Below are 24,658 nucleotides of genomic sequence, written 5' to 3' on the forward strand. Positions count from 1 at the left end.
ATACGGGCTCTTCAAATCTATAGAAGCTCCAGATGAAGGGTACCTAATCATATAGTAAGAGTAAAGGTTCTTTCAAAACAATTTCTTAGGTTGTTGCTAAAATAAAAAATAATAATAAACCCTCTTCTGCTCACAATTTAAGGCAGATGATTTAGAAAAATTAGATTCATATACATATATACGTTTACCTCAGTCACTAATTTTCAATTTTATTTTTTTTATACATATAGATAAGATGGTTGAATGAATTCAATTCAAAAATCAGAAATGAAGTTGGCGCTGAATTAAAGAAACAATTAAGAATGAAAGGGTTTTATTGGATGATGGAAAAAGTGCAAAACATTCCAGATAAATGTTCTTTAAATAGCAAAGCAACAAATTTTCAATTAAACCATTCGTTTAATGTAATAGTGTTCTGTTCATTTGTGATAGCTTATCTCAAGTAATTTCTGTGTTATTATTTCTTTAAAACATTTTTATTTATTCACTTTTCCGTAATTAGACAAAGGTACTTGCGTAATATCGCCTTAAAGGCAAGTTTTATTTGTAAAATATTACTTTATTGATGTAAAACTATTGTAAATAATTTTATTTAAAAATCTGTGAAAGTAAAAAAAAAAAAGGAAATATTTCCTTCTTTAATAATTAGAGAATTGCCTGTTTTATCTGATTTTATTTATATTTCCCTCTTTTAAATTACTACATGATTCAGTAACTTGATAGTAAATCAGATTAACATAAACTTATTTGAATGTTCCATTTATTTTTAATATTAAATAAAATAAATAAAATAATGTAGTCTTACTATGAAATTATAACAATTCTGTAATTAATTTATGCGGGTTTTCTCTTTTATCCAACCCTCTTCATACAATATTCCTATTATATGCAGTGTCCTAAGTTTAAATCAGATTACAAAAGCAGGCAATTTTATTGTGTTTAGAAAAAAACATTGTAGCATTCCAAAAGTAAAAACAAGAAATTAGATCTCAGGGGAAAAAGTAAAAGCTATTGAAAAATTAAAATGAAATCAAATATAAAATATATTAACAAATTTCAAATTTAATACTAAAATATAGCAGTTACCATTCTTATAATTTTTTATTACTTTCATAAATGTGTAGTAAATTTAATATCTTCCATAAGATTTTTCCTGTTTGTTAAGTATAAAAAATTGATTTTTTTGATGGGTAGTGTGAAACAAAAAAATTTAAATTTGAAAATTATCCAGCTTCCACGTATCTTTAGTGCATTTTTTTATTGATGTCTTTTCCTCAGGAAAAATCGTATTTTTGACAAGTTGAAGTTATTTTTAATTCGTGATTGTTTGAAATACCAAATTTATAGAGTTTTTCGTTTAACCAAACCCCCCTTGGAACTGAATAAATATCATGCAGATTGTAAATAGAAAGAACTTACAAATTTTAAGTATTGAAAAAAAAAACAGTCATGGCTCGTGTGAATGTCAAAGTAGATTATAATGAGCTATACGGCAAATCCGCTCCTATCTACGAGATCTGTTGTTTCGTTGTTTCATTCGCATGAAAGTTTCATTGTTTGTGTACAAAATGTAGATGTTTATGTTAAGTATATTTCTGTAATAAGTTTGAAAGTGAAAAGTTATAAATGAAGACAATAAAATTGTCACCTCTTATTTTCAGTAAAATATCTGACAGTATGCATTACTCTTTCAACTTTGAATGTTTATAATTTCAGAAATTTGTTTTTTCTGAGGAAAGGGAGATAGAAAAACAGTGCGTCTAACATGCACACTCTATAGAAGATAGTTAAAATTCTAGTTCACTTAAAAATAACCGAAAATATGAAATTTCAGAACTAAATAGAATGACATTTGAACTTTCTTTTGTTTTCAAATAAATTTTCGTAGCACACTTAAATATTTCATAGCTACATTTTATACCGTAACATCGAACTGATGAAAGCAAATAATGTTTTTAAAATCTAAGCAAGCCATTTTTACTTTTTTAAATTTCATTTTAGTTAATGACTACGTTGGTTAAGAAAAAAGTAGGTATTTAAAAATCTAAATTCGTAAATTATAATAGTAGAGAAGGAAGAAAAAAATAGAAGTAATGAAGTTGAGTATTAATGAATAAATTATAAGCAATTAGATTTTAATAATAATGTATTTCCACATAATTTATGCACTGTTGTTTGATAAATTTGGCTAGTTTAATAAATTTTGTGAATCATAACATGAATAATTGAACAGTTCAGAAATTATGTACTTTTGAAGCACGGATAGTATTAAAAAAATGCGTTTCTGTAACAAATAAAATCATGGAATTTCATGGTTTTCATTTTATCTCTTTCTTTTCGATGTATTAAATCTAGGAATTTGTGCTTTTAACAATGAAATCTTATTGTATCAAATAGCAGCCTGGGCACTTAAGTACAAAGTTTATTTCAATGAGTCAAAATTTCAGCAAATGTTTTATTTATTATCTTTATTTAAAAAAGTAATAAAACTAACTTTATGTGTAGACTTTTATATGTTATAATAATTAAATATTTGTTAGTTATTGAGGAGCGATCTTAAATTTTAAAAAATTATTTACCCTCAGAAAGGTAAATAAATTTGCCAAAATATGGGTAAATTTAGAAGTTTTTTAAAATTTATTACCTATTCCCTATAAAGTACATATTTCATCATATTACTATGATAAGTTATAATAACCATTATTTACAATGTGGAATTTAGGAATTTTAAATAGCCAAAAGAATTAAATAAAACAAATTTTTCTTATTATTATTAAAACATGATAGAATTATTTTTTATAATTATTATTGTAATAAATGTTAAAAGGGACATTAACTGTTCTAATTTGTTAAAAATTAAAAATCTTAAGACAATTTGTTTTTTGTAACTGCCCTAATTTGTTGGCATTTATTAATTTTATTGAAAAAATTATATAATTTTTAAAGAAGGAAATAACAAAATTTGATACACCTTATGTATTCAAAATATTGTGTTAATTTTGATACGAATTAGAATAATAATTTCGAATAACTCAGCTTTTTAAAGTTACCAAAAAAAATTAATCGTTTAGCAGGAGCGTTGGTTCTATTAAATTAATTATTTTTCAAATTTTAAAAATGATTTATTTATAAATACAAATTTAAATAAAATCTCACATAATTTTTTTTTATTATTATTTTATTTTTTTAGTTTAACCATCAATTGTTAGCCAACAATTTTATTGTGTATTGTACGATATTTATCACAAAGTTGTTACCTTTTTCACAAACTTTTTAAAAATAGATTCCGAACGTTTTCTTTAAATTAAACAACTGTCTCACTTGGTTCTTTTTGAAACATATTCCTGAAAAGTTTCCAGATTTTAGGTCTGCAATGAAATTTACGTCTAAAGTGGCATTTCTAACAATTCAAGGCACGGACAAATAGTAAGCAGACATTCATGTAATATACAAGTGTAGAAAGAGGTTACTTGGATTCCATGTAGGGGAAAACATATTAAATGGAATTGCTTCTTTATAGTAGTAGTTGCTTTATGCTAACTTTTAGATATTTGATTTTAAGATACTTAATGACGTATCTTTTCATAAGTTCAGCATTTATGATTTACTTTACTTATTAGTATGGTAAAAGAGGTCTTTAAAAAAGTCATTTCCTCTGGTGAGGATATCGAAAAGGAGAAAGCCGTATGTAGCTCTCTTATCTAATAATTCTGTACGAATGTTTTGCTGGTTCAGTTTATCCATTATAAATAATTGAAAAAAATCTGTTATTAGAACATTATTAACTCTACAAATATCTCAAAATTGAGCATTCTTAAAATTTTAACGAAAGTAAAAAAATCACTTGTAATACCTAGGAATTCATAATTTCATGTACCACTACTGCATATGTAGCAGCGTATGGTTGTCCAAAGGCATTATGGCCTGGTCACAAAGGTAAAAAAAACCTTTATAATTTTGTTAGAGACGGTTTTATGAACTTGTACTTCTGAATTACCAGTTTTACAATAATATTGCAATTTAGAGTGTAGCCACCGCTACACCTAACCATTACCTCACCTTAACTTACGAAAGTTAATTTTCTTTTTAAAAAAAAATTAAAATGAAACTTATAGAACTTCACCTTATGGCCACCAACTAGACAAGAAACTACATTAAATCTATTATAGCGTGTACTCCAGATACAAAAAGGAAATTTGGAAAACCTTTTTTGCTACCAGTTAGCGATCTAAAGGACGAGGTATTATTTTGAGGAGAATTAAGTTTTTCATAAAAACTGAATACTTAATATGTATTATCGTATTGCACTATTGAATACTTCTACTTAGGAGGGGTTTTAGAGAAAGTAAATTAAATTTTTGGAAAATTTCGGGTGGGGAATTTGGATCAAACACTTTATTAAATGATATCTAAACGAAATATCAAAAATTTGAACTCTGATACTGGTTATGAGCTATGCTGAACTAAACATACCATCAATTTGTAACATCTCAAATGTTGGAAATCTGCTCAAAAATAATACTCACTCGAGAAAATTATAAATTTTAGAATAAAAAGTGTTAAAAGTAACGATGAACATGTTTATTTTACACTCTATACCATTTGATTTCGTGAAGTAGCTAAGAAGCTGAGATAATGTGTAAGTAGATGTATTAGATTATATTAACCAGCAATTACCAGCATTTGAGATATGAAGTTTACTTCGAGGGAACAAGAGAAAGATAAAAAACACACTCACATGCACACACAGAGAAAACAAACGTCACTCGTCATTTACCCCTCCACTAACCCAGACTAGCTTTCAATTACATTACCTATTGGTTCAAAAAGTGGGGTTTCTTCCTGCTTAGTCACCGTAACCGTAGTAGGAGTTTGCTCTATCACTACAACCGTCGTCATTTCAAAGTCCAACAGACTCTGTCCAATCTTAGATTGTAGAGTTCAAACTTGTTCTTACTTGTCTAGCAAAGCATTCAGTTGATAGCAGCACGCTTAGTTGGAACATCTTGAAAGAAAATGTAAGTACAATTCTCTTTTCCTTGTCATATTAAAAACTAATTCTTTTAAGTTACAATGCATTTTAAACATAGATTCTGTGATAACGTTTGATTCAATTATTGTACCACTACAGACTTTAGAACAATATAATTGGTTTGATCAAATTTCTGAATTTGTTCTCAAATTTAATTGCCCTTTAGGCAAAGTTTTTTTAAACAGACTTTTCTTTCTTATAATAATTTCGTTCACAGATTAAAATATAAATTAATTAAAAAAGCAATGGTAATTAGCATAATTTAAGCTTCTATACGTAAAGAATCTTATGCAGAACAGACTTTGATCTCCATACGCAACGAGTTTTAAGAAATCGTGTGTTTGTCATTAAATTCCAGAAATCTAGTACTGACTCTCAAACAACCTTCTCTATCTGCAAATCATAAAATTCTAATATACAATGTTAGTTAAATAATTACTAAATAATTAAAATTACTAACTAAATTAATTATAACTAATAATAACTAAATTTTATTTCTGTAATAAATAATCATTTTGAGCATTCAGAAAATCTTTAAATTGAAAGGATTGTCTTTTTTTCTTCTCATTAGTGAGGATAGTAATAGGATTAGTTATTTAAATTTTTATTTAAATAATATGCAGTGCTTGATGGATGATTTCCTGACCTATATTCTTTTAATTTTTGCTGAGTATTTTTTTTTTATTCAAAAATTAAAATTGAATGAGGTGTATTAAAATTAACGTTGTTCTAGACAGATCTTTCTTGAAATTTATTTACTTCAAGTCTAAAGCAACAGTTGACCGATGTTGTATGGTGTAAAAAGTGAAAAGATCGGCCTAATTAAAATTGTACCTAAAGAAACTTCAATTTTTTCCCAGACAATGGAAAACGTAATTTCAGAATTGTCCAAATTCATTTTTCTGGAAAAAAAAATGTTTGACAGAAGTATAAGTTTCTTCTGACTTTTTTGTTTTGTTTTTTAAATAATTTTAATTTCAATTTTCCTATTAATTATACGGAGGTAAAACCGCAACTTTAAACATTTTCTTAAAACTACCACCTGTAAGCCTGTTACCTATATTTTATTTTATTCTTTTTCAAATTTCAAAGAAATTTGCTCAAGGTTTTTTTTGTGGAGGAAGAGAAAATTATTTACTTAAAAAAGTCATTCTTAAAAAAGCAAGGACTCTTTGTTCTTGTGATACCAATTACATACACCGGTCAGTCTTCTGTATCAATCTTTCATTACTTCATAAAGGCTTATATTTTGGACCAAGGAATAAAATTTTGTTTTAGAAAAAAAAAAATATTAGACAAAGGGAAATTTTTCTTGTTAAGTGATAGAAAATATGGCAGCCAATTATCTCAAGCATTTCAAAATTCTAGAGGGTTTCTCTCCCAAAAATGCCCTAAAATTATTTCATTTAAGAAAATGTTACAAATGTGCTATTGGGTTCTGTACAAAAACTATTTGTTTTTAATATTTATTTTTTTAGATAATTATTACTATTATAATTTGTTCAGATCATTATGCGATATCTGCATTTGTCAAGATGACTATAATTAGAAATTTACAAATACATTATATTAGTTACAAACAATTAAGAGACAAGACGTATTTAGTTTTAATACCTAGTTGCTAATAATGAATCTTAAGATGTCAAATACTTTCTTGTGAGGTCATAGATTTCTATAGATGTATTAGGTACAACAATAGGGTGGTCCTTATACTTTCTCTCTGACTAAGCATAACAGTTGAGAGAAGTAATGGTTTATAGTTATGGTTAAGTGAAAGTGACAACTCGTAAAAGAGAGTTAAAAAATCAAAATAAAAATCACGAATATCACTTCTGATTGAAAAATATGATAAAATCTTTGCTTATTCATATTATTATAATTGTTACACTCATTGAAATACATGAATATTTATGTATGTATTCATCTCCGTTCAGAGGCGTTATTTGGTATCCCAGTTACAATAGATAGAAAATAAATAATTTCCTAGCTTAGAGGGCTGGCAATTCTTGAGGAACCTTAGTGCCTTATGTCTCAGAGTATCAACTCTTAAAACTGACAACTGAAAGTTACACGGCACCGTTAGCCCTAGTGAAGAGGCAATAACTTAGGATTATAGCATTTCCTTTTCTTATTTAAATGATCATCAGTCCCACAAAAACAATCTCTTTTGTAAGTATAAACTTAACAGTTCCATTAACGTTGGTAATACCAATGGTGAGAGACCAGAATAAGTTTTGTCGCATCATAGTCACTTTCTGAGCACAAGTTGGTGATAGATAAGTCGCTAATAAATCGTAATACATAATACAAGGATCTTTAAAAGTCGTTAAGTTAACTTTTTGTATTTATCAACCTCCATCTTGAAAGCCATTTTTAATGTATATTTATTTAGTGCAAAGAATTTTTTTTTTTATTTTGTTTCAGGACAACTGTTACAATGCCACAGTTACATGTAATTGAAAAATTACGTCAAATTCCTTTGGTTGAAATTGCCTACAATACATCGGCAGGTGTCTATAAGCGTGTTAAAGATTGCAACGGGCTTGTACATTGGACATTAAACGGTGCTGAAGGTGCATTTCAAATTGCATTGGGTGCAGTTACACCAGTCGCAGTAAAATTACAACAGCCTATTAATTTAGTAGACGATACACTTTGTAAAGGAATTGATGTATTGCAAGAAAAAGTACCTATTGTGAAAGAACCACCTAGTCAGGTAATTATTACTATTTCGTAAGTTTTTAGATTTGTTTACAGTATAACTGTATTTGTTATAAATGTTGTTTTAACTATAAAATATGTACAAATACTGCATGTTCAGTCAAACAGAAAATTAGTTTTTTTTAAGACATACAACATCTATGGTACAATACCCGGTGCTTCTCTTGTTACTGATTTGTTAGAGGAAGATAGACTACCATATTCTTTTGGGATCTTGGCATCTTTGCAGGAATCCCAGACTATTAACAGGAGTATCTTTAATTGCAAATAGGGACACCGAACTTAGATAATAGTATTTCTTTGGTTTAGCTTATCACAGGCAAACCCTGGCTCTAAAGCTTAGTGGTTATTGTGTTGGACACCTACGTGGAGATCCTTAGATTTTCTCTTTTTAACGCTATCAGCTTCTTAATGTTCAAATATCCAGTGGTGGACAGGTTGTATGTAACGAGGTAACCCGATAACCCGCATTTCACTGGAAAAAGACTTCGGTGCAGACTTTCACTCTGTACAAATTGCGGAACACTGAACTAGGTTCCTAGTTTGATCTGACTGAAGAGTTCCATATAACAACTTCAGCTGTAGCATCATTCTGTGTGAAGATTAAAGTATCAGTAAGTGTTGCGCGGTTCATTAAGCCAAACCTATGAACACAGTGAAATTGCTGTGTTTTGTTGGTCTGATTAGAATTCTTAAAGGGCAAATGCTTTTTGAAGGAGAAAGACAATTTCATCAAACGATAGCGTCTTCTTGGATAATGAGTAACTACTTCCATAGATTTTTGCGTATAACTCATAATAGTCATCAACCTTGATTTAAAACTTCCTCTTTAATGTAAAAATTTATGATGTCTTGATTTTTTTTTTTTTTGTAATCGAGGTAACAATTAGAATATGATTGCAAATTTTATTAAGAAGCTCGAAAAATAATGCATTGTTAATTATTTTTGCTTTTGTTTTTACAGATATACGAAAGCGCAAAAAGTTATGTAAGTAATTCTGCAGCTGCTGGTAAAGTCCAATCTATAACTACAAAAAGTTGGGAAAAAGCAAACGAAGTGCTATCCACATCTTACGGTAATATGGCTCTAAATGGTTTGGATACAACGTCCAATATTGCAGATAAATACATTGATTACTACTTACCAGCTGAAGAAGATGAAGAAAATATCCATCGTAGGTTTTGTTATTTTTATTAAAATTTAATTCTTTCTACATTTTCCAGTTTTATCAACTTTTTTCTAAAACTCTGGAGGACAAATATAAATTCAGAGAACAATAAAAAAGAAATGATAAGATTAAATAGTTAGATATGATCCAACCTTTAACTTTGCTCTTGATATTATAAAGGCCTTAATTTTGTGGGTTCATATCCATGTTCTAAAGTAAAATAGTAGTTCTCCAAAATATAGAAAAAATTCCAGTCCACTTTATCTTATCTACCTCTTTGCATGAAGAGCTTATATCAAACTACCTAGGAAAGAAAATAGAAAGCATTATTGTATACGTAATTCTAAAATATTTAAATACGTATTTAGATAAACACTGTCGGATACAGCATTTATTCCAAAATTTTATTTACAGAATGGTTTATATATTAGTATTTCCATTCTTGTTCCCATCTATCAATAGGCGATTGTACATTAAATAATTTAGAATAAACTGACACACGCTTTAAAATATTCAAAATTAAATCCCGAACTGTAGCTAACATTAATTATTGATTTCTGAACACTTAAAAGTTAAAACTATTCCAAAAGCTTGGCTTTTGTAGGAGGGTTTAAGTTTTATTTTACCAAAACATTTCATAGTGAAGAGATAATATCAGTAAACAGTTTCTGTCAATAATACAGTAGACATTTAGAAAAATAATCATAATGGATAATCTTTATAATGAGAAGGCTATGGAGAATGGATAAATTCAAGATTTTTATTAAAAACTTCCAACTAAGAAATCTATAATTTTTTAGTTTGTTCGCTCCTCATTAGTAATAATACATTCCAAAACGTCCACGCTCTAAAAGCTTTAAACGTCAAAACTATATTATAAAATAAAAAGTCATTAAAGTTTATCCCGTTTTAATATTTGTTTAAATACTTTTTCTTTTAATATGGTTTTTAAAACGTAAGTAAAATTTATTCAATCCTGGTGAAAGTTAGTAATAAAAAAAGAACTCTGCTACGAATTTTCGTATTGAAATTATAATAATTTCTGATGTTCGTGTTATGTTTTGCTGTATATTTTCGTATTCTCTTTGTACATTTCTTTAAGAGAAGAAATATAAATTGAGAAAGAGTGTACAAAGAAATTTTTACTACAAAAACTTAGAGAAGCAGTATTTCATTTGACGGTTTTTGACCGAATTCATAAAAAATTTAAAAATTTTTGTTTTCTCACTACTTCAACACCCAAAGGGTCACTCACACAAACAGAACAGACCATTCCCTTAGACAAAAAATATTTGTTCATTATCATGGTAGTTCAAATATTAAAGCTCAATTTTTTTAATTTTTGAACTTAATCAATGACTCCATTAGTCGTATTCCTTTTCTTTAAAGCTAAAGTTCAAATTTTAATTTGTATAATCTAACTAACACAGTTTTTACTTTACTGCTTTTCTAATCGGTTCTTTAATGGGGAAATGAAAAGAGATTTTTTATAACTAATTAGAAATAGAAACCCTATTGTTATTTTTTTATATGTAAGTAAATATTTTTTTTTTAATATTCATTTTGTATCTATTTTTTAGCTCATCCAAATACTGAATGTGAAGATAAAGTACTTCATACGGTGCATACAGTTAGTACGTTATCAGCTAAAGTAAGCAGAAGAGTATACAGAACTCTGAGTGGTTCTCGTAAGCGTCCACAATTAAAGGACGGAGAAACTGGTACCATTAACACCGAAATGGAGAACATTGCTTCTCAAAATACAGAGCATCTTAAACATAGAACATCATCTTCTGGTTCAGATGAACACAGTTAATTTTGTTTTATTTTAAGGAATTCTTTATACGTAAGAAATTTTACATTGTTAAATTAAATAGCAGTTCTTAAATTTCATGTATGTAAGGCTCACATTTATAAAATGGAAATTATCCAACACCAGTTGAATTAACCAACACGAAACTTTCGCTTTTGTTAAATAAGTTACAGTATTTTTTTTTTTTAAATCAAGCCTTTACTAGAGATGGAATATAAACGTGTTTTTTAAAAACTAAACCAAAATCAAAAATTTCTTATTGAATGTATATCCAAATCCAATAATGTAAAGAAAAAAGCCTTTTTTGAAATATCATTGAGTATAAGTTATGTTATTGATTTAAGCTTTGTGAATTGAAAAATTGAAATAGATCAAAAAAAAGAAACGCATACACAGCAGAGTGCCTAAAATATTTTTTCAATTATTTCTCCTCTAACTTGTCTTTGATTTTAAAATTATTATTTAAGAAGAGATTAAACTATAAAACTAAATATACATTGAAAAAAAGTAAAATATACTGCTTGGAACTTGGAAAATGTTATACATTTATGTACAATAAATAAAATTTAATATTTAAATAATTTAGATATACATACACATGCATTCTTCTTGTTTGCATTCTTTCTTTTTTCTGAAAATAATATTTTTATTCATTATACTTTTATATTATACATAAGTTTATTAAGTATGTATTTCATTCAAATTTGGTTTTAACATTGTTAAAATTGTTTTTAATCATAGAAAAAAATATATCTTGAGTATTTTGGTTATTTATGCAGAACGTTTTTACTGTATTTGCTTGTCAATAAATAATATGATGCAATAAACACAACTTTCTACTTATTTTAACCAAACTTGAAACCTATCCTTTTTTATCAAATAAAAGTTTAATAGCCTTAACAAATTTTTAGATGTCAAAGAAAATATTTATTTAAATTTTGCTTGGAAAATTTTAGAATCTGATTTTACAATCCGCGCTTGTTCTATTTTTTTCTACAAGATCCTTATTCACATCATATGAATGTTGATATCCCACCCACTTTCTTATTATTGAATTTTTACTCTCATAATTCAGTTTTCCCCATTGTTTTTCTTTTTTTTTTGAGTATCTCAGATCAGTCTAAAATAAGAAGCTAACTTACTTGGAAAAAAAATACATTTTTGTACTTTTGTGAGAACACTTACATAAGGGTGTTGTGTTTCTATCTCTAAAGTCTTCGTTTTTAAACATAAAATGATTAAAACTTTGAGAATCTGAATGCACATATAAATTTAATTAGATGAAAAAGTAACTAATTTCAGCAAGACAACGTCGCAAGCAAGCAGGAAAACAGCTCTAGCCCCAAGCTTAAAAACGTTAACGATAGTGATTTTAGATAATATTTTTGATAAGCTAGTTAATTATTGCCAATTAATAATTGTCCGGAATAGAAAGGAGATATAGAATATAATTAGAAATCATATCTACTTTGAAATATAAAACTTTTATATCTGGAATGGGTCTCTAGAACCCATTTGTAAACAACAGTGTTTTTGTATGCTATGTTACCTTGCAAACATCTGTTATTTGGAAAGGAGAATTGACATTGAAGTACTGTTCATTTTTACTAATTGGCTTTTAGAATCTAAAACTATAGAGCGTACTGCAAAATAACAGGGTTAAAAAGATGTTGAGAATAATTTTTAATTTCTTATTTTAAGTATAAAATTGATATAAAAGCATAATATAGAACTGTACAAAGTTAAAATTGATATAAACTTACTATCTTAAATGAGTTTGAGTGTTTTTGTGAAGAATAAGAAAGTAAATCAATTTTAAAAATTGTGAAACGTATTTATAAAAGGTACTATTTGTATGGGTGCGTGTGTTCATTTATTCCAGCACTACCTGTTGAATAATTTTTTATTTGAGCTAATATTTTTATACATATAATCAACAATGTTTTAATTAACGAAATCAAATATTTTTAATTTATAAAATCCTTTCAATAAGTACAAAAGTTAAATATTTCATTCTGAGGCCCTACATTTTAGTATTGTCCCCTGCACTAAATTTCAGAAAGAAGTCAATGTTTAAGGAGCTCTGGATATAGGAAACCAAATTAGTGGATCTATTGCCGAAATAAACTTATAAGTTAAGCAATAACAATGTATAATAATATCCAGACCCTATTTTGAAATTTTCTCCTCATCGAGCAGTTCGTTTGTTTTAAAAAACGTGTTTTAGTTACTTTTTGAAGGTATATAGGAAGTATGAGACCAAAAAATTAAATAAAAATAATAAAATGACTATTATATTCATGGAAAAATAAAAGGAAAATACTTTTAAGCAAAAGAAGTAAGCCAACGAACGCACATAAATGTTGACGCATTTAATAACATGGCAACTCGTTAACTTTACACGTTTTAAAACATATTAGTTTATTAATTTGAGTACGTGTTTTGATATTTGGAGTTTTCGTGTTAGGAATGAAACTCCTTTCAAACATAATTTTAATAAATAGGAATTAATTTTTTTTTTTTAAATTTATTTATTTAAATATCTATGACACTTCATATTTATCTCGTTTAATAATAAAAAAAAAATCTTAAACTTCCTAAACAGAAAGCATTTAATATCTTTGAGAATCTGTACGGCTTCTTATTGAATATCTATCTTTGTGGCTTCCCTGAATAGGAGAACTAAGTATAAAATTTTTACGAAATATGATCGTAATTGCTAGGAAAATTAAGTAAAAACTATGAAACTTACTATTACAAAATTTACATTACAAAATACATTTCTTACGATTAGGTACGTCACTAACCGTTGTGCTAAGCGTTTTACTTCAAAATTGTGGAGTATTAGAGTTATTCAATTAAGTAGTTGAACTTTATAATGAAGTTTCTCTTCATATAGTGCGTTAAAATAAAATTATGCACTAAAACATTATTATTTATGAAAAAAATATTTATATATAATTTTTTAACACATAATCACTTTTAAATAATTTATCTAATATTAAGAAAGGGAAGGGGAAGCATAACGGTAGATAGTGCAGAACTGATCGATAGGGAGCAGCCTAGGTTTGAAATACTGTAAGCTGATTGGCTGGTTTAAGTCACATGACTGCTTGGCCGACAGTTCCACTTTGGCGGGTTAAACAGGCGTTCGCCGCCATAGCGTTCCTTGTGTTAGTCATTACAGAACGAGTCGTATAACGATGGTAAGTTTCCTAAAGTTTTCCTGGTATATTCGCGTGTTTTAATTAAAATTTTTATATCATCATATTCCTCAACATTCATTCTATCACCTGGCAAAGTTTGAAGTGATTATCACTATTTTAAATATGATTTTTCGTCGATTTTATAGGCTGGTGGAAAGGCTGGTAAAGATTCAGGGAAAGCGAAGGCCAAAGCGGTATCACGCTCAGCTCGAGCGGGATTACAAGTATGATTTCAATTGATTTGTGCATTTTTTTAATTGATACTTCATGATTTTCGTATTAAACTACTTGATTATACATATTTTTACTTTTATAATTGTGCTTTCTACTAAATTTTAGTCTTTAACGGTAAAATAAATAATCAGAAAATATATTTATTGCCCGAGTTGTTTTTGTTTACAGTTTCCCGTTGGAAGAATTCATAGACATTTGAAAAATAGGACGACTAGCCATGGAAGAGTTGGAGCTACAGCCGCAGTTTACAGTGCGGCAATTTTAGAATATTTAACTGCAGAGGTATGTTAAAAACCTTTTCAATTGTATGCATGTGCTGGCTTGCTGGGTTAGTACATTGAAGAAATTGTTGTATTGTAGATTAACTTTAATAATATTTGTGTTTTATTGCTATTGAATAATTAAAAGCTCTTCTGAATTATTTTATTTAAACATTTTGCACCCATATTTATCAAAGAATATTTTAAAAATTGGTTTCCTATTTCACGGAATATTTTTGAATTTTTTTAACAATTAAAATTTTTTAATATCTTTTTATTTGGAAGTAAAGTGACAAAATGTTTTGGGAAAAACTTCGTGTATAATATTTTCACTATAATTGATTAATTTGACTTAATCAATCATGTTCATTTCGTTAATTAATAATTCTCGTTTCGATAGGTATTGGAATTGGCCGGTAATGCTTCAAAAGATCTTAAAGTGAAGCGTATTACACCTCGACATTTACAGCTTGCCATCAGAGGAGATGAGGAATTAGACAGCCTTATTAAGGCGACAATTGCTGGCGGCGGTAAGTTGGATGATGAAATATATGTTCTCTTAGTTGATGTACTTATTAAATGGAACGTTCTTGTTACGTTATTTGTTTACTTTTTTTAGGTGTAATTCCTCACATTCACAAGTCGCTCATTGGAAAGAAGGGGTCGCAAAAACCAGTATAAGATTTTTTTTTTAATTTAAAAGAAGCACAAAAGATGTACAAAAATTTATCGCCAGAGACAAGCAAAGGTAGGTGTTGGGGGACTTGTTTACTTCAAGCCAAAGTGTTCAAAAGTGTTTTTTTTAACTCAGAGTTTGTATGTCTCATATGGCGGACTTATTTGCACTTCTCATTTTTTCGAGAATTAATTTTTTTTAACTCTAATTAAAGAGTTGTGTTGTAAACAGTAAGGGAAAAAATATTATCAGAAAATAATTTTAAAGGAAATTTAACAAAAAATATTTGAGGACTGCTCAAAACAATATTGTTTAGCATATTTTTATTTAGAATTAAGAATGTTTCTTAATTGGCATTAGTTTAGGTTAATGGTATACTGTTACATGATGTTAATTTTAATGTTAAACTTAATTATAAAATGCCTTGACAGTAAATAAAATACTTTTGTAGCAAGTTTTTTTTATTTTTTAAATTTCCAGTTCTATTTGACCATTTCCAATTTCCTGCGCTCTTGTGTCTGCAATACAAAACCGTTTAAACATGACAATTTTTTTTTTTCTTGTGGGGAAATTTTTAATATTGAAATAATTTAATCGAGTTCAAATTTCTTTCATTCCGATTGTTACTATTTTGTTAAAACAGACATTTCTATATTTAGATATCTAGCCCCAGAAGTTTTGAGTTACATATTTGTTAAATACTTAGAATTGATAATATGAACTGGGTAAAAACATCGACAATTAAACTTCGTCCTTGAGTTAATAAAATAAACTGGGATAATGTAGTGTAAATTAATGTATTTTCCAATTATAAATTATGGTTTGAAATTCTGTTAAATAAAACAAAAATTGAAAACAAACTGCCGGACTAGTTGGTTACGTCATTATGTGTAACGATGAGTCAACAACCAGTAAGCCTGGAACACTAAAGATAAGTAGTCGGTCAGTAATGAAAGATTAATTTCAATACCTTATTATTATACAATTATTTAGACGCTTCAGTTAACTTTTTTCATTGTTTAAACAGATTCATAAGTTGAGATAGGCGTTCATAATGTAATAAATTACTAATGTTAGGTACCCTTTTCTTTACGGCAGATTAAATGCTGCATATAAACTAGCAGCCCTCAGCCTTACTAACACGGTTTCCTTGCAGCGATGTTTCCTTTAAATGGCATACTGTTAAAATAATAATAAAAATACTGCTTCCGACTTGTGATCAGCCTGGGATTAAAATGTTTCAAATCGAATTTATAAATTCAATTAGTCGAAGTATCAATTTCAACATCTAAGTCTTTATTATTTGTTACATTTTAATGTTTCCAAGGCAAAGAGAATTATTTTAATTATTGGAAAACGAAGAATTTATTGGTAATTTCGCATAATTAAATTATAATAATGAAGAGACTTGCTTTAGATAAAAATGTGGTAGTCTGTTATTTGCGAAAGTACTTACCTAAAGATGTATTTAAAGTAGCCCGTACGTGTTTGTCCGAGGGCAACGTCCCATCTTCCTGAAAAATAGAAATAATCCACAGAAATGAAAAAAAAAATCACTTAAATGATAGGTGGTCTGGAAAATTAGCGTGTAATATAATTTGCAAATTAAGTGCCGATATCTGTAGGTGGATGAAAATTCATTACCGTTCAGATTTAAGCAATCAGTAATGGTTTCTTAATGAATAAAAGAGAAATATTTTCTATTGATTCACTCAGTTCTGTCTTTCTAGATAATACTGGATGTTTTATGCTGCACAATTCTAGCGACCGTATTTACTCTGTTGTGACTGAGAATTTCTCTAATTGGATTGTAATTAAATTTTATGACCCCTTTTCATTTGAAGTTCGAATTTTTCGATACCAAAATATGGTTCATGGTAATGTATGTATGAAAATGTGTACATAGCAGTTTTGAAATCTAGAAACCTGATTTGTCAACTTTCTTATGATCAGTTCCAATTATACAAATTAGTTTTATATTATCATTGTAGAGGTACTACTAGAATAGTACTGATGTACTTGGTACTTGAAGTGTAGGGTTGGGCGGATTAGTGCTGCGGTTATTAGAGCAAGAGATCCCCAGTTTGAGTCCTGCACTTTTTAAAAATATTTAAGTATGTGCTTTGGCTTGCGACATCTAATTTGGGGTACGGGTGGTTATTGATGACCAATTAAGTTTTATCATGCTGTTGCGCTGTTTAAACCCTCCAAAACTGGGCTAGAAAACAGCAGCAGGCTTCAAATGCATAAAAAAGTAATCGATGACCCGATTTTCATCGGCAGGGTCGAGAAAGGTCCCGATTTCTTCTGATCTCATCAGACTACCACTTTCAATTTAAACATCTGCAGTTTATTATCAATTATTATACCATAACCGGGTACTAAGGCATAGCTAGAAAGGGCTGATGTAGATATGAGGTGTGTTTATTTCTAACATGAACAATTGTGAATAGCATGTGCTTCAGAGGCTGTCAACTGACAGCTTCGTCATCCATTAGCCAGATTAAAAAAAAAAAAAAATCAGATACATAGTTAGGAGGGAGTCGTGGACATTTAATCTATGAAAGAAATTGAAAAGCTATTATAAGCAAGTTATTTGCCTGGTTTTGTAGACCTAATAGCCAGAAATATTTGGTGTATTAAGAATATAAATTTGCATATTATTACATATTGTGTTCACATTTTTTAAGCATTCTGTGTTTTTCATACAAAACATTTTTTATAAGGCTATTTATTTCAGATTTGGCTAAATTAAATTACAATAGTTTCTTAAAATTTAGTTTTAATTATACAAGTTAGTTTTACCAAAAGTTTTACGTGCAAACATCAATTTCATCATTCATTTATTCAATACTATGTATTTTTATTTTTATTTTTAAGAGAAACATAATGTAACATAATTTTACTGATAGCTTGAGACGTCAATAAATTTTTAGGCAAAACTGCTTAATTTGATCAAACGTATTACATCTTCATTTATTCGCAAGTACCTGCTACCCCTTGCGCTCTTTAAACTTTTTATTAATTAAAAACAAAATACAAAATATTATACTTGAAGCAGTTAATATTGGATACACAATATTGGAGTCCATTTAAAAGAATAATCATACGTAATGTAAAGTGAAAATACTTACTAACTTACTTATTTAAACTGATTTACTTTACAGATGTAACAAATCAGACCAAAGCATTGTTTGAAGTTAACAAAATAAGTGTTATTTAAACGTGGCAATTAGTATTTTGTGTGTGTGTTTTTATTTTAAAGAAAAATGTAATAAATGATAAGAAGATCAATTGTCTTTTATTTATACTTTTATCCTCAGATATAAAGAAAACACCGAAGAAAGAATAAGAAGTAGAGATTGAAAGAATAAGAGATAGAATAATAAGTGGTGATTAAAACTAGTAAGTTTGTAAATATCTGTAAAAATTAGTAGGTAATGAAATGAATGAGGAAAATTTGATTTCGAGGAACAATGTGGTAAAGAAAGAATGTTGCCAAAAAAAGTAAGAGAATTTTCAGAAAATAAATAATTTTGGTCTCAAGTGGGGAGTGCAATGGAAATTGTAATTTAAACCGCTTGAAGGCAGCACTGAATTAATCCTTCCAACAATGAAGCTAGATTTATCAGAATTGTAATTTCTTATCTCTAAAGTTCATCTGAATTAAAGAGAGAGTTTCATGTTTCATGTTCATTCATTTCAATTCCTGCTCAGAAAAAATTGACGATAATAAAGAAGTACACCATATAAGAAGGAAGCTGGTGCATTATTTGCACCTGGACTCCTAACTACTTACATTCTAGTCTGTTTAGAGACACCCCTATGATATCAAACATACCAGATGTCAAATAGAATTTGCATTATGCTTAAAATAATTTTAATTTATTTGGTTTGAACAGCAGTACCGCACCTAGGACCACATTAAAGCATAAAGTAATTGTTTTTAGATTCATGGTTTACACAAAATTAAAATTTATAGCTGGTCAGAAAGTCAAACTATAGCCAAGAGCTTTTGACCTCGGTTACACAGACCTCTTCTGCAGAGGATCTGAGACGCCAAAAATAATTAAACCCGGTCTGTTTAGAAGAAGTTATATAAAAAAAAAGAAATTAATTCCGGCCTTGCCGGAAAGGGAAGTCTTTAGCCAAGTAATATTGCAGGTTTTCAGTACCTTTGGGCTCATCTAAAACGTAATTGCCTGGATTAGATGAGATTAACTATCGGGTTGACGGATCAAAAGATTATTCAACGTTTTCGACAGTTTTTTTTTCTTTTAATCTAAATCCGGCCCTGATGGGTAGGCCTTAATATTAACTATCAAGTGCAAAAACAGCAGCCTTCCTATCAAATAAGGAGAAAATTCCCACTTTTTCCAGTAGATTTTACTTCTCAAAATAAATCGACCAATGATGCACAATCTAGAGTAGGCCTTAATATTAACTGTCAAGTACAAAAAAAGAAGACTACCTGAGAAAATAGGAGAACCGCTCCACTTTTTCCAGTAGTTTTTACTTCTTAGTTGTCCAAATAGATCAACCCATGATGTACAATCTAGAGTAACACATAATATTAACTATCAAGTGCAAAAATAGCAGCCATCCTATGAAAAAAAGAGAAAATTTCGACTTTTTCCAGTAGTTTTTACCTCCGACTTCTTAAAAGAGATCTACCCATAATGTACAATCCAGGGAGGCCTTAATATAAACTATCAAGTACAAAATCAACAGCCTTCCTGTGAAATAGGGAGAAGATTTCGACTTTTTCCAGTATTTACTGCCTCTGACTTCTTGAAATAGATCGACCCATGATGTACAATGTAGAGTAGGCCTTAATATTAACTATCAACTGCAAAAACAGCAGCCTTCCTGTGAAATTAGGAAGAGGTACCGACTTTTTTCAGTACTTTTTACTTCTTAGTTTTGCAAATAGATCGACCCATGATGTACAATCTAGGGTAACACATAATATTAACTATCAAGTGCAAAAAGAGCAGCCATCCTATGAAAAAAAGAGAACATTTCGACTTTTTCCAGTAGTTTTTACCACCGACTTCTTAAAAGAGATCTACCCATAATGTACAATCCAGGGTAGGCCTTAATATAAAGTATCAAGTACAAAATCAACAGCCTTCCTGTGAAATAGGGAGAAGATTTCGACTTTTTCCAGTATTTACTGCCTCTGACTTCTTGAAATAGATCGACCCATGATGTACAATGTAGAGTAGGCCTTAATATTAACTATCAACTGCAAAAACAGCAGCCTTCCTGTGAAATTAGGAAGAGGTTCCGACTTTTTTCAGCACTTTTTACTTCTTAGTTTTGCAAATAGATCGAACCATGATGTACAATCTAGGGTAACACATAATATTAACTATCAAGTGCAAAAAGAGCAGCCATCCTATGAAAAAAAGAGAAAATTTCGACTTTTTCCAGTAGTTTTTACCTCCGACTTCTTAAAAGAGATCTACCCATAATGTACAATCCAGGGTAGGCCTTAATATAAAGTATCAAGTACAAAATCAACAGCCTTCCTGTGAAATAGGGAGAAGATTTCGACTTTTTCCAGTATTTACTGCCTCTGACTTCTTGAAATAGATCGACCCATGATGAACAATCTAGGGTACGCCTTAATATTAACTATCAAGTACAAAAACAGCAGAATTCCTGTGAAATTAGGAAGAAGTTCCGACTTTTCCCAGTAGTTTTTACTTCTTAGTTGTCCAAATAGATCGACCCATTATGTATAATCTTGGGTAACATATAATATTAACTATCAGGTGCAAAGAGAGCAGCCCTCCAGTTAAATTAGGAAGAAATTCCGACTTTTTGTAATAGTTTTTGCTTCTGACATTGCAAATTAGTTTGGCCCATGATGTACAATTTAGGGTAGGCATCAATATTACTAACAAGTACAAAATCAACAGCCTTCCTGTGAAATTAGGAGAAGATTTCGACTTTTTCCAGTATTTATTGCCTCAGACTTCTTGAAATAGATCGTCCCATAATGCACAATCTAGGGTAGGCCTTAATATTAACGGTCAAGTACAAAAAGAGCAGCCTTCCTATGAAATAAGGAGAAGATTTCGACTTTCTCCAGTAGTTTTTACCTCTGACTACTTAAAAGAGATCTTCTCATAATGCCCAATCCAGGGTAGGCCTTAATATTATTAACTAGCAAGTACAAAAACAGTAGAATTCCTGTGAAATTAGGAAGAAGTTCAGACTTTTTCCAGTAGTTTTTACTTCTTAGTTGTCCAAATAGATCGACCCATTACATACAATACAGGGTAGGCCTTAATATTAACTATCAAGTGCAAAAACAGCAGCCTTCCTGTGAAATTAGGAAGAAGTTCCGACTTTTTTCAGTAGTTATTAGTTCTTAGTTGTCCTAATAGATCGACCCATTATGTACAATATAGGGTAGGCCTTAATATTAACTATCAAGGGCAAAAACAGCAGCCTGCCTGTGAAATTAGGAAGAAGTTCCGACTTTTTCCAGTAGTTTTTACTTCTTAGTTGTCCAAATAGATCGACCCATTACGTACAATACAGGGTAGGGCTTAATACTAACTATCAAGTGCAAAAACAGCAGCCTTCCTATGAAATAAGGAAAACATTTCGACTTTTTCCAGTAGTTTTTACTTCTTAGTAGTCCAAATAGATCGGCCATTGATGAACAATCTAGGGTAACACTTAATATTCACTACCAGGTGCAAAAAGAGCAGCCTCTTTATGAAATAAGGAGAAGATTTCGACTTTTTCCAGTAGTTTTTACCTCTTACCTCTTAAAAGAGATCTTCCCATAATGCACAATCCAGGGTAGGCCTTAATATTAACTATCAAGTACAAAAACAGCAGAATTCCTCTGAGATTAGGAAGAAGATCCCACTTATTCCAGTAGTTTTTACTTTTTAGTTGTCCAAATAGATCGACCCATGATGTACAATCTAGGGTAACACTTAAGATTAATTATCAGGTGCAAAAAGAGCAGACTTCCCATGGAATAAGGAAAAGATTTCGACTTTTTCCAGTAGTTTTTACGTCTGACTTCCTAAAAGAGATCGACCCATAATGCACAATCCAGGGTAGGATTTAATATTAACTATCAAGTACAAAAACAGCAGAATTTCTGTGAAATTAGGAAGAAGTTCTGACTTTTTTCAGTAGTTTTTACTTCTTAGTTCTCCAAATAGATCGACCCATGATGTACAATCTAGGGTAATACTTAATATTAAATATCAGGTGCAAAAAGAGCAGCCTTCCTATGAAATAAGGAAAAGATTTCTACTTTTTCCAGTAGTTTTTACCTCTGACATATTAAAAGAGATTAAACCCATATTGCACAATCCAAGGTAGGCCTTAATATTAATTATAAGGTGCAAAAACAGGAGCCTTCCTATGAAATTAGGAAAAAGTTCCGACTTTTTCCAGCAGTTTTTACTTCTTAGTTGTCTAAATAGATCGGCCCATTACATACAATACAGAGTAGGCCTTAATATTAATTACCATGTGCAAAAACAGCAGCCCTCCCATGAAATAAGAAAAAAATTTCGACTTTTTCCAGTAGTATTTACTTCTTAGTTGTCCAAATAGTTCGACCCAAGATGTACAATCTAGGGTAGGCCTTATTATTAACCATCAAGTGCAAAAACACCAGAACTTCTGTGAAATTAGGAAGAAATTCTGACTTATTTCAGTAGTTTTTACTTCTTAGTTGTCCAAATAGATAGACCCATCATGTACAATCTAGGGTAACACTTAATATTAACTATCAACTGCAAAAACACCAGGATTTCTGTGAAATTAGGAAGAAATTCTGACTTATTTCAGTAGTTTTTACTTCTTAGTTGTCCAAATAGATAGACCCATGATGTACAATCTCGGGTATCACTTAATATTAACTATCAACTGCAAAAACAGCAACCTTCCTGTGAAATTAGGAAGAGGTTCCGAATTTATTCAGTACTTTTTACTTCTTAGTTGTCCAAATAGATCGAACCATTACGTACTATACATGGTAGGCCTTAATATTAAATATCAACTGTAAAAACAGCAGCCTTCCTGTGAAATTAGGAAGAGGTTCTGACTTTTTTCAGTACTTTTTACTTCTTAGTTGTCCATATAGATCGACCCATTATGTACAGTAAAGGGTTGGCCTTAATATTAACTATCAGGTGCAAAAACAGCAGCCTTTCTATGAAATTAGGAAGAAGTTCCGACTTTTTCCAGTAGTTTTTACTTCTTAGTTGTCCAAATAGATCGGCCCATTACATACAATACAGGGTAGGCATTAATATTAATTATCATGTGCAAAAACAGCAGCCCTCCCATGAAATAAGGAAAAAATTTCGACTTTTTCCAGTAGTTTTTACCTTCGACATCTTAAAAGTGATCTAACTCATAATGCACAATCAAGGGTAGGCCTTATTATTAACTAACATTTACAAAATCAGCAGCCATCCTAAGAAATTAGAAAGAAGTTCCGATTTTTTTCAGTAGTTTATACTTCGTAGTTATCCAAATAGATCGAACTATTACGTACAATACAGGGTATGCCTTAATATTAAATATCAACTGCAAAAACAGCAGCCTTCCTGTGAAATTAGGAAGAGGTTCTGACTTTTTTCAGTATATTTTACTTCTTAGTTGTCCAAATAGATCGACCCATTATGTACAGTAAAGGGTTGGCCTTAATATTAACTATCAGGTGCAAAAACAGCAGCCTTTCTATGAAATTAGGAAGAAGTTCCGACTTTTTCCAGTAGTTTTTACTTCTTAGTTGTCCAAATAGATCGAACCATTACGTACAATACAGGGTAGGCCTTAATATTAACTATCAAGTGCAAAAACAGCAGCCTTGCCATGAAATAAGGAAAAAATTTCGACTTTTTCCAGTAGTTTTTACTTCTCAGTTGTTGAAATAGATCGACCCATGATGTAAAACCTAGGGTACGCATTATTATTTAAGTATCAAGTGCAAAAACAGCAGCCTTCTTGTGAAATTAGGAAAAATTTCTGACTTTTTCGAGTAGTTTTTACTTCTTTGTTGTCCAAATAGATCGACCCATGATGTACAATACAGGGTAGGCCTTAATATTAAGTATCAAGTACAAAAACAGCCGAATTCCTGTGAAATTAGGAAGAAGTTCCGACTTTTTTCAGTAGTTTTAACTTCTTCGTTGTCCAAATAGATCGACCCATTACGTACAATACAGGGTAGGCCTTATTATTTACTATCAAGTGAAAAAACAGCAGCCTTCCTATGATATAAGGGAAAGATTTCGACTTTTTCCAGTAGTTTTTACCTCTGACATCTTAAAAGAGATCTACCCATAATGCACAATGCAGAGAAGGCCATAATATTAACTAACAATTACAAAATCAGCAGCCTTCCTGTGAAATTAGGAAGAAGTTCCGACTTTTTTCAGTAATTTTTACTTCTTAGTTGTCCAAATAGATCGACCCATTACGTTCCATACAGGGTAGGCGTTAATATTAACTATCAAGTGCAAAAACAGCAGCCTTCCTGTGAAATTAGGAAGAA

At 29.8% G+C, this 24,658-nt stretch overlaps 3 protein-coding genes and 1 long non-coding RNA gene across 6 annotated transcripts in view; 3 read left to right on the forward strand and 1 right to left on the reverse strand.

Moving 5' to 3' along the window:
* Nucleotides 1–3,173, forward strand: part of LOC141457038 (xaa-Pro aminopeptidase ApepP) — a 32,454-nt gene extending 29,281 nt beyond the window's left edge. The window contains exon 13 of the mRNA XM_074133551.1: nucleotides 231–3,173. Coding sequence (XP_073989652.1) covers nucleotides 231–446 — 216 coding nt within the window. The 3' untranslated portion in view covers nucleotides 447–3,173. The remainder of the gene's footprint in view (nucleotides 1–230) is intronic.
* A 1,695-nt stretch (nucleotides 3,174–4,868) lies between these two features.
* LOC141457041 (lipid storage droplets surface-binding protein 2-like) lies at nucleotides 4,869–11,251 on the forward strand. Its single transcript, XM_074133556.1, has 4 exons — nucleotides 4,869–5,018; nucleotides 7,457–7,748; nucleotides 8,718–8,928; nucleotides 10,503–11,251. Coding segments are annotated over exons 1-4 (741 nt in total). The 5' UTR covers nucleotides 4,869–5,016; the 3' UTR covers nucleotides 10,739–11,251.
* On the reverse strand, nucleotides 8,811–13,707 carry LOC141457047 (uncharacterized). 3 transcript variants are annotated; one of them, XR_012460185.1, is made up of 4 exons: nucleotides 13,543–13,707; nucleotides 11,332–11,366; nucleotides 9,075–9,226; nucleotides 8,811–9,001 (listed from the first exon to the last, which is right to left on the reverse strand). It is a non-coding gene; the product is annotated as an uncharacterized lncRNA (long non-coding RNA). The 3 variants fall into 3 exon arrangements; XR_012460186.1 differs by having other exon boundaries at nucleotides 13,488–13,707; XR_012460187.1 differs by lacking the exon at nucleotides 11,332–11,366.
* A 110-nt stretch (nucleotides 13,708–13,817) lies between these two features.
* On the forward strand, nucleotides 13,818–15,565 carry His2Av (Histone H2A variant). The gene is made up of 5 exons (XM_074133557.1): nucleotides 13,818–13,941; nucleotides 14,088–14,165; nucleotides 14,344–14,457; nucleotides 14,836–14,965; nucleotides 15,055–15,565. Exons 1-5 carry the CDS (start codon nucleotides 13,939–13,941, stop codon nucleotides 15,114–15,116), a joined length of 387 nt encoding a protein of 128 aa, XP_073989658.1. The 5' UTR covers nucleotides 13,818–13,938; the 3' UTR covers nucleotides 15,117–15,565.
* The last annotated feature ends 9,093 nt before the right edge of the window (nucleotides 15,566–24,658 follow it).

The sequence above is a fragment of the Rhodnius prolixus genome, unplaced genomic scaffold (assembly GCF_049639745.1).
Source record: "Rhodnius prolixus isolate KJV_2025 unplaced genomic scaffold, Rpr scaffold_10, whole genome shotgun sequence".
Taxonomy (NCBI): Eukaryota; Metazoa; Arthropoda; class Insecta; order Hemiptera; family Reduviidae; genus Rhodnius; species Rhodnius prolixus.

Excerpts from the sequence above, each read along its gene's own strand:
- LOC141457041 (XM_074133556.1), top strand. Across the intron at positions 7,749-8,717 it reads TGAAAGAACCACCTAGTCAG|ATATACGAAAGCGCAAAAAG; the intron begins GTAATTATTACT and ends TTGTTTTTACAG. Across the intron at positions 8,929-10,502 it reads AGATGAAGAAAATATCCATC|CTCATCCAAATACTGAATGT; the intron begins GTAGGTTTTGTT and ends TCTATTTTTTAG.
- His2Av (XM_074133557.1), top strand. Across the intron at positions 14,166-14,343 it reads CAGCTCGAGCGGGATTACAA|TTTCCCGTTGGAAGAATTCA; the intron begins GTATGATTTCAA and ends TTTTGTTTACAG. Across the intron at positions 14,966-15,054 it reads GGCGACAATTGCTGGCGGCG|GTGTAATTCCTCACATTCAC; the intron begins GTAAGTTGGATG and ends TACTTTTTTTAG.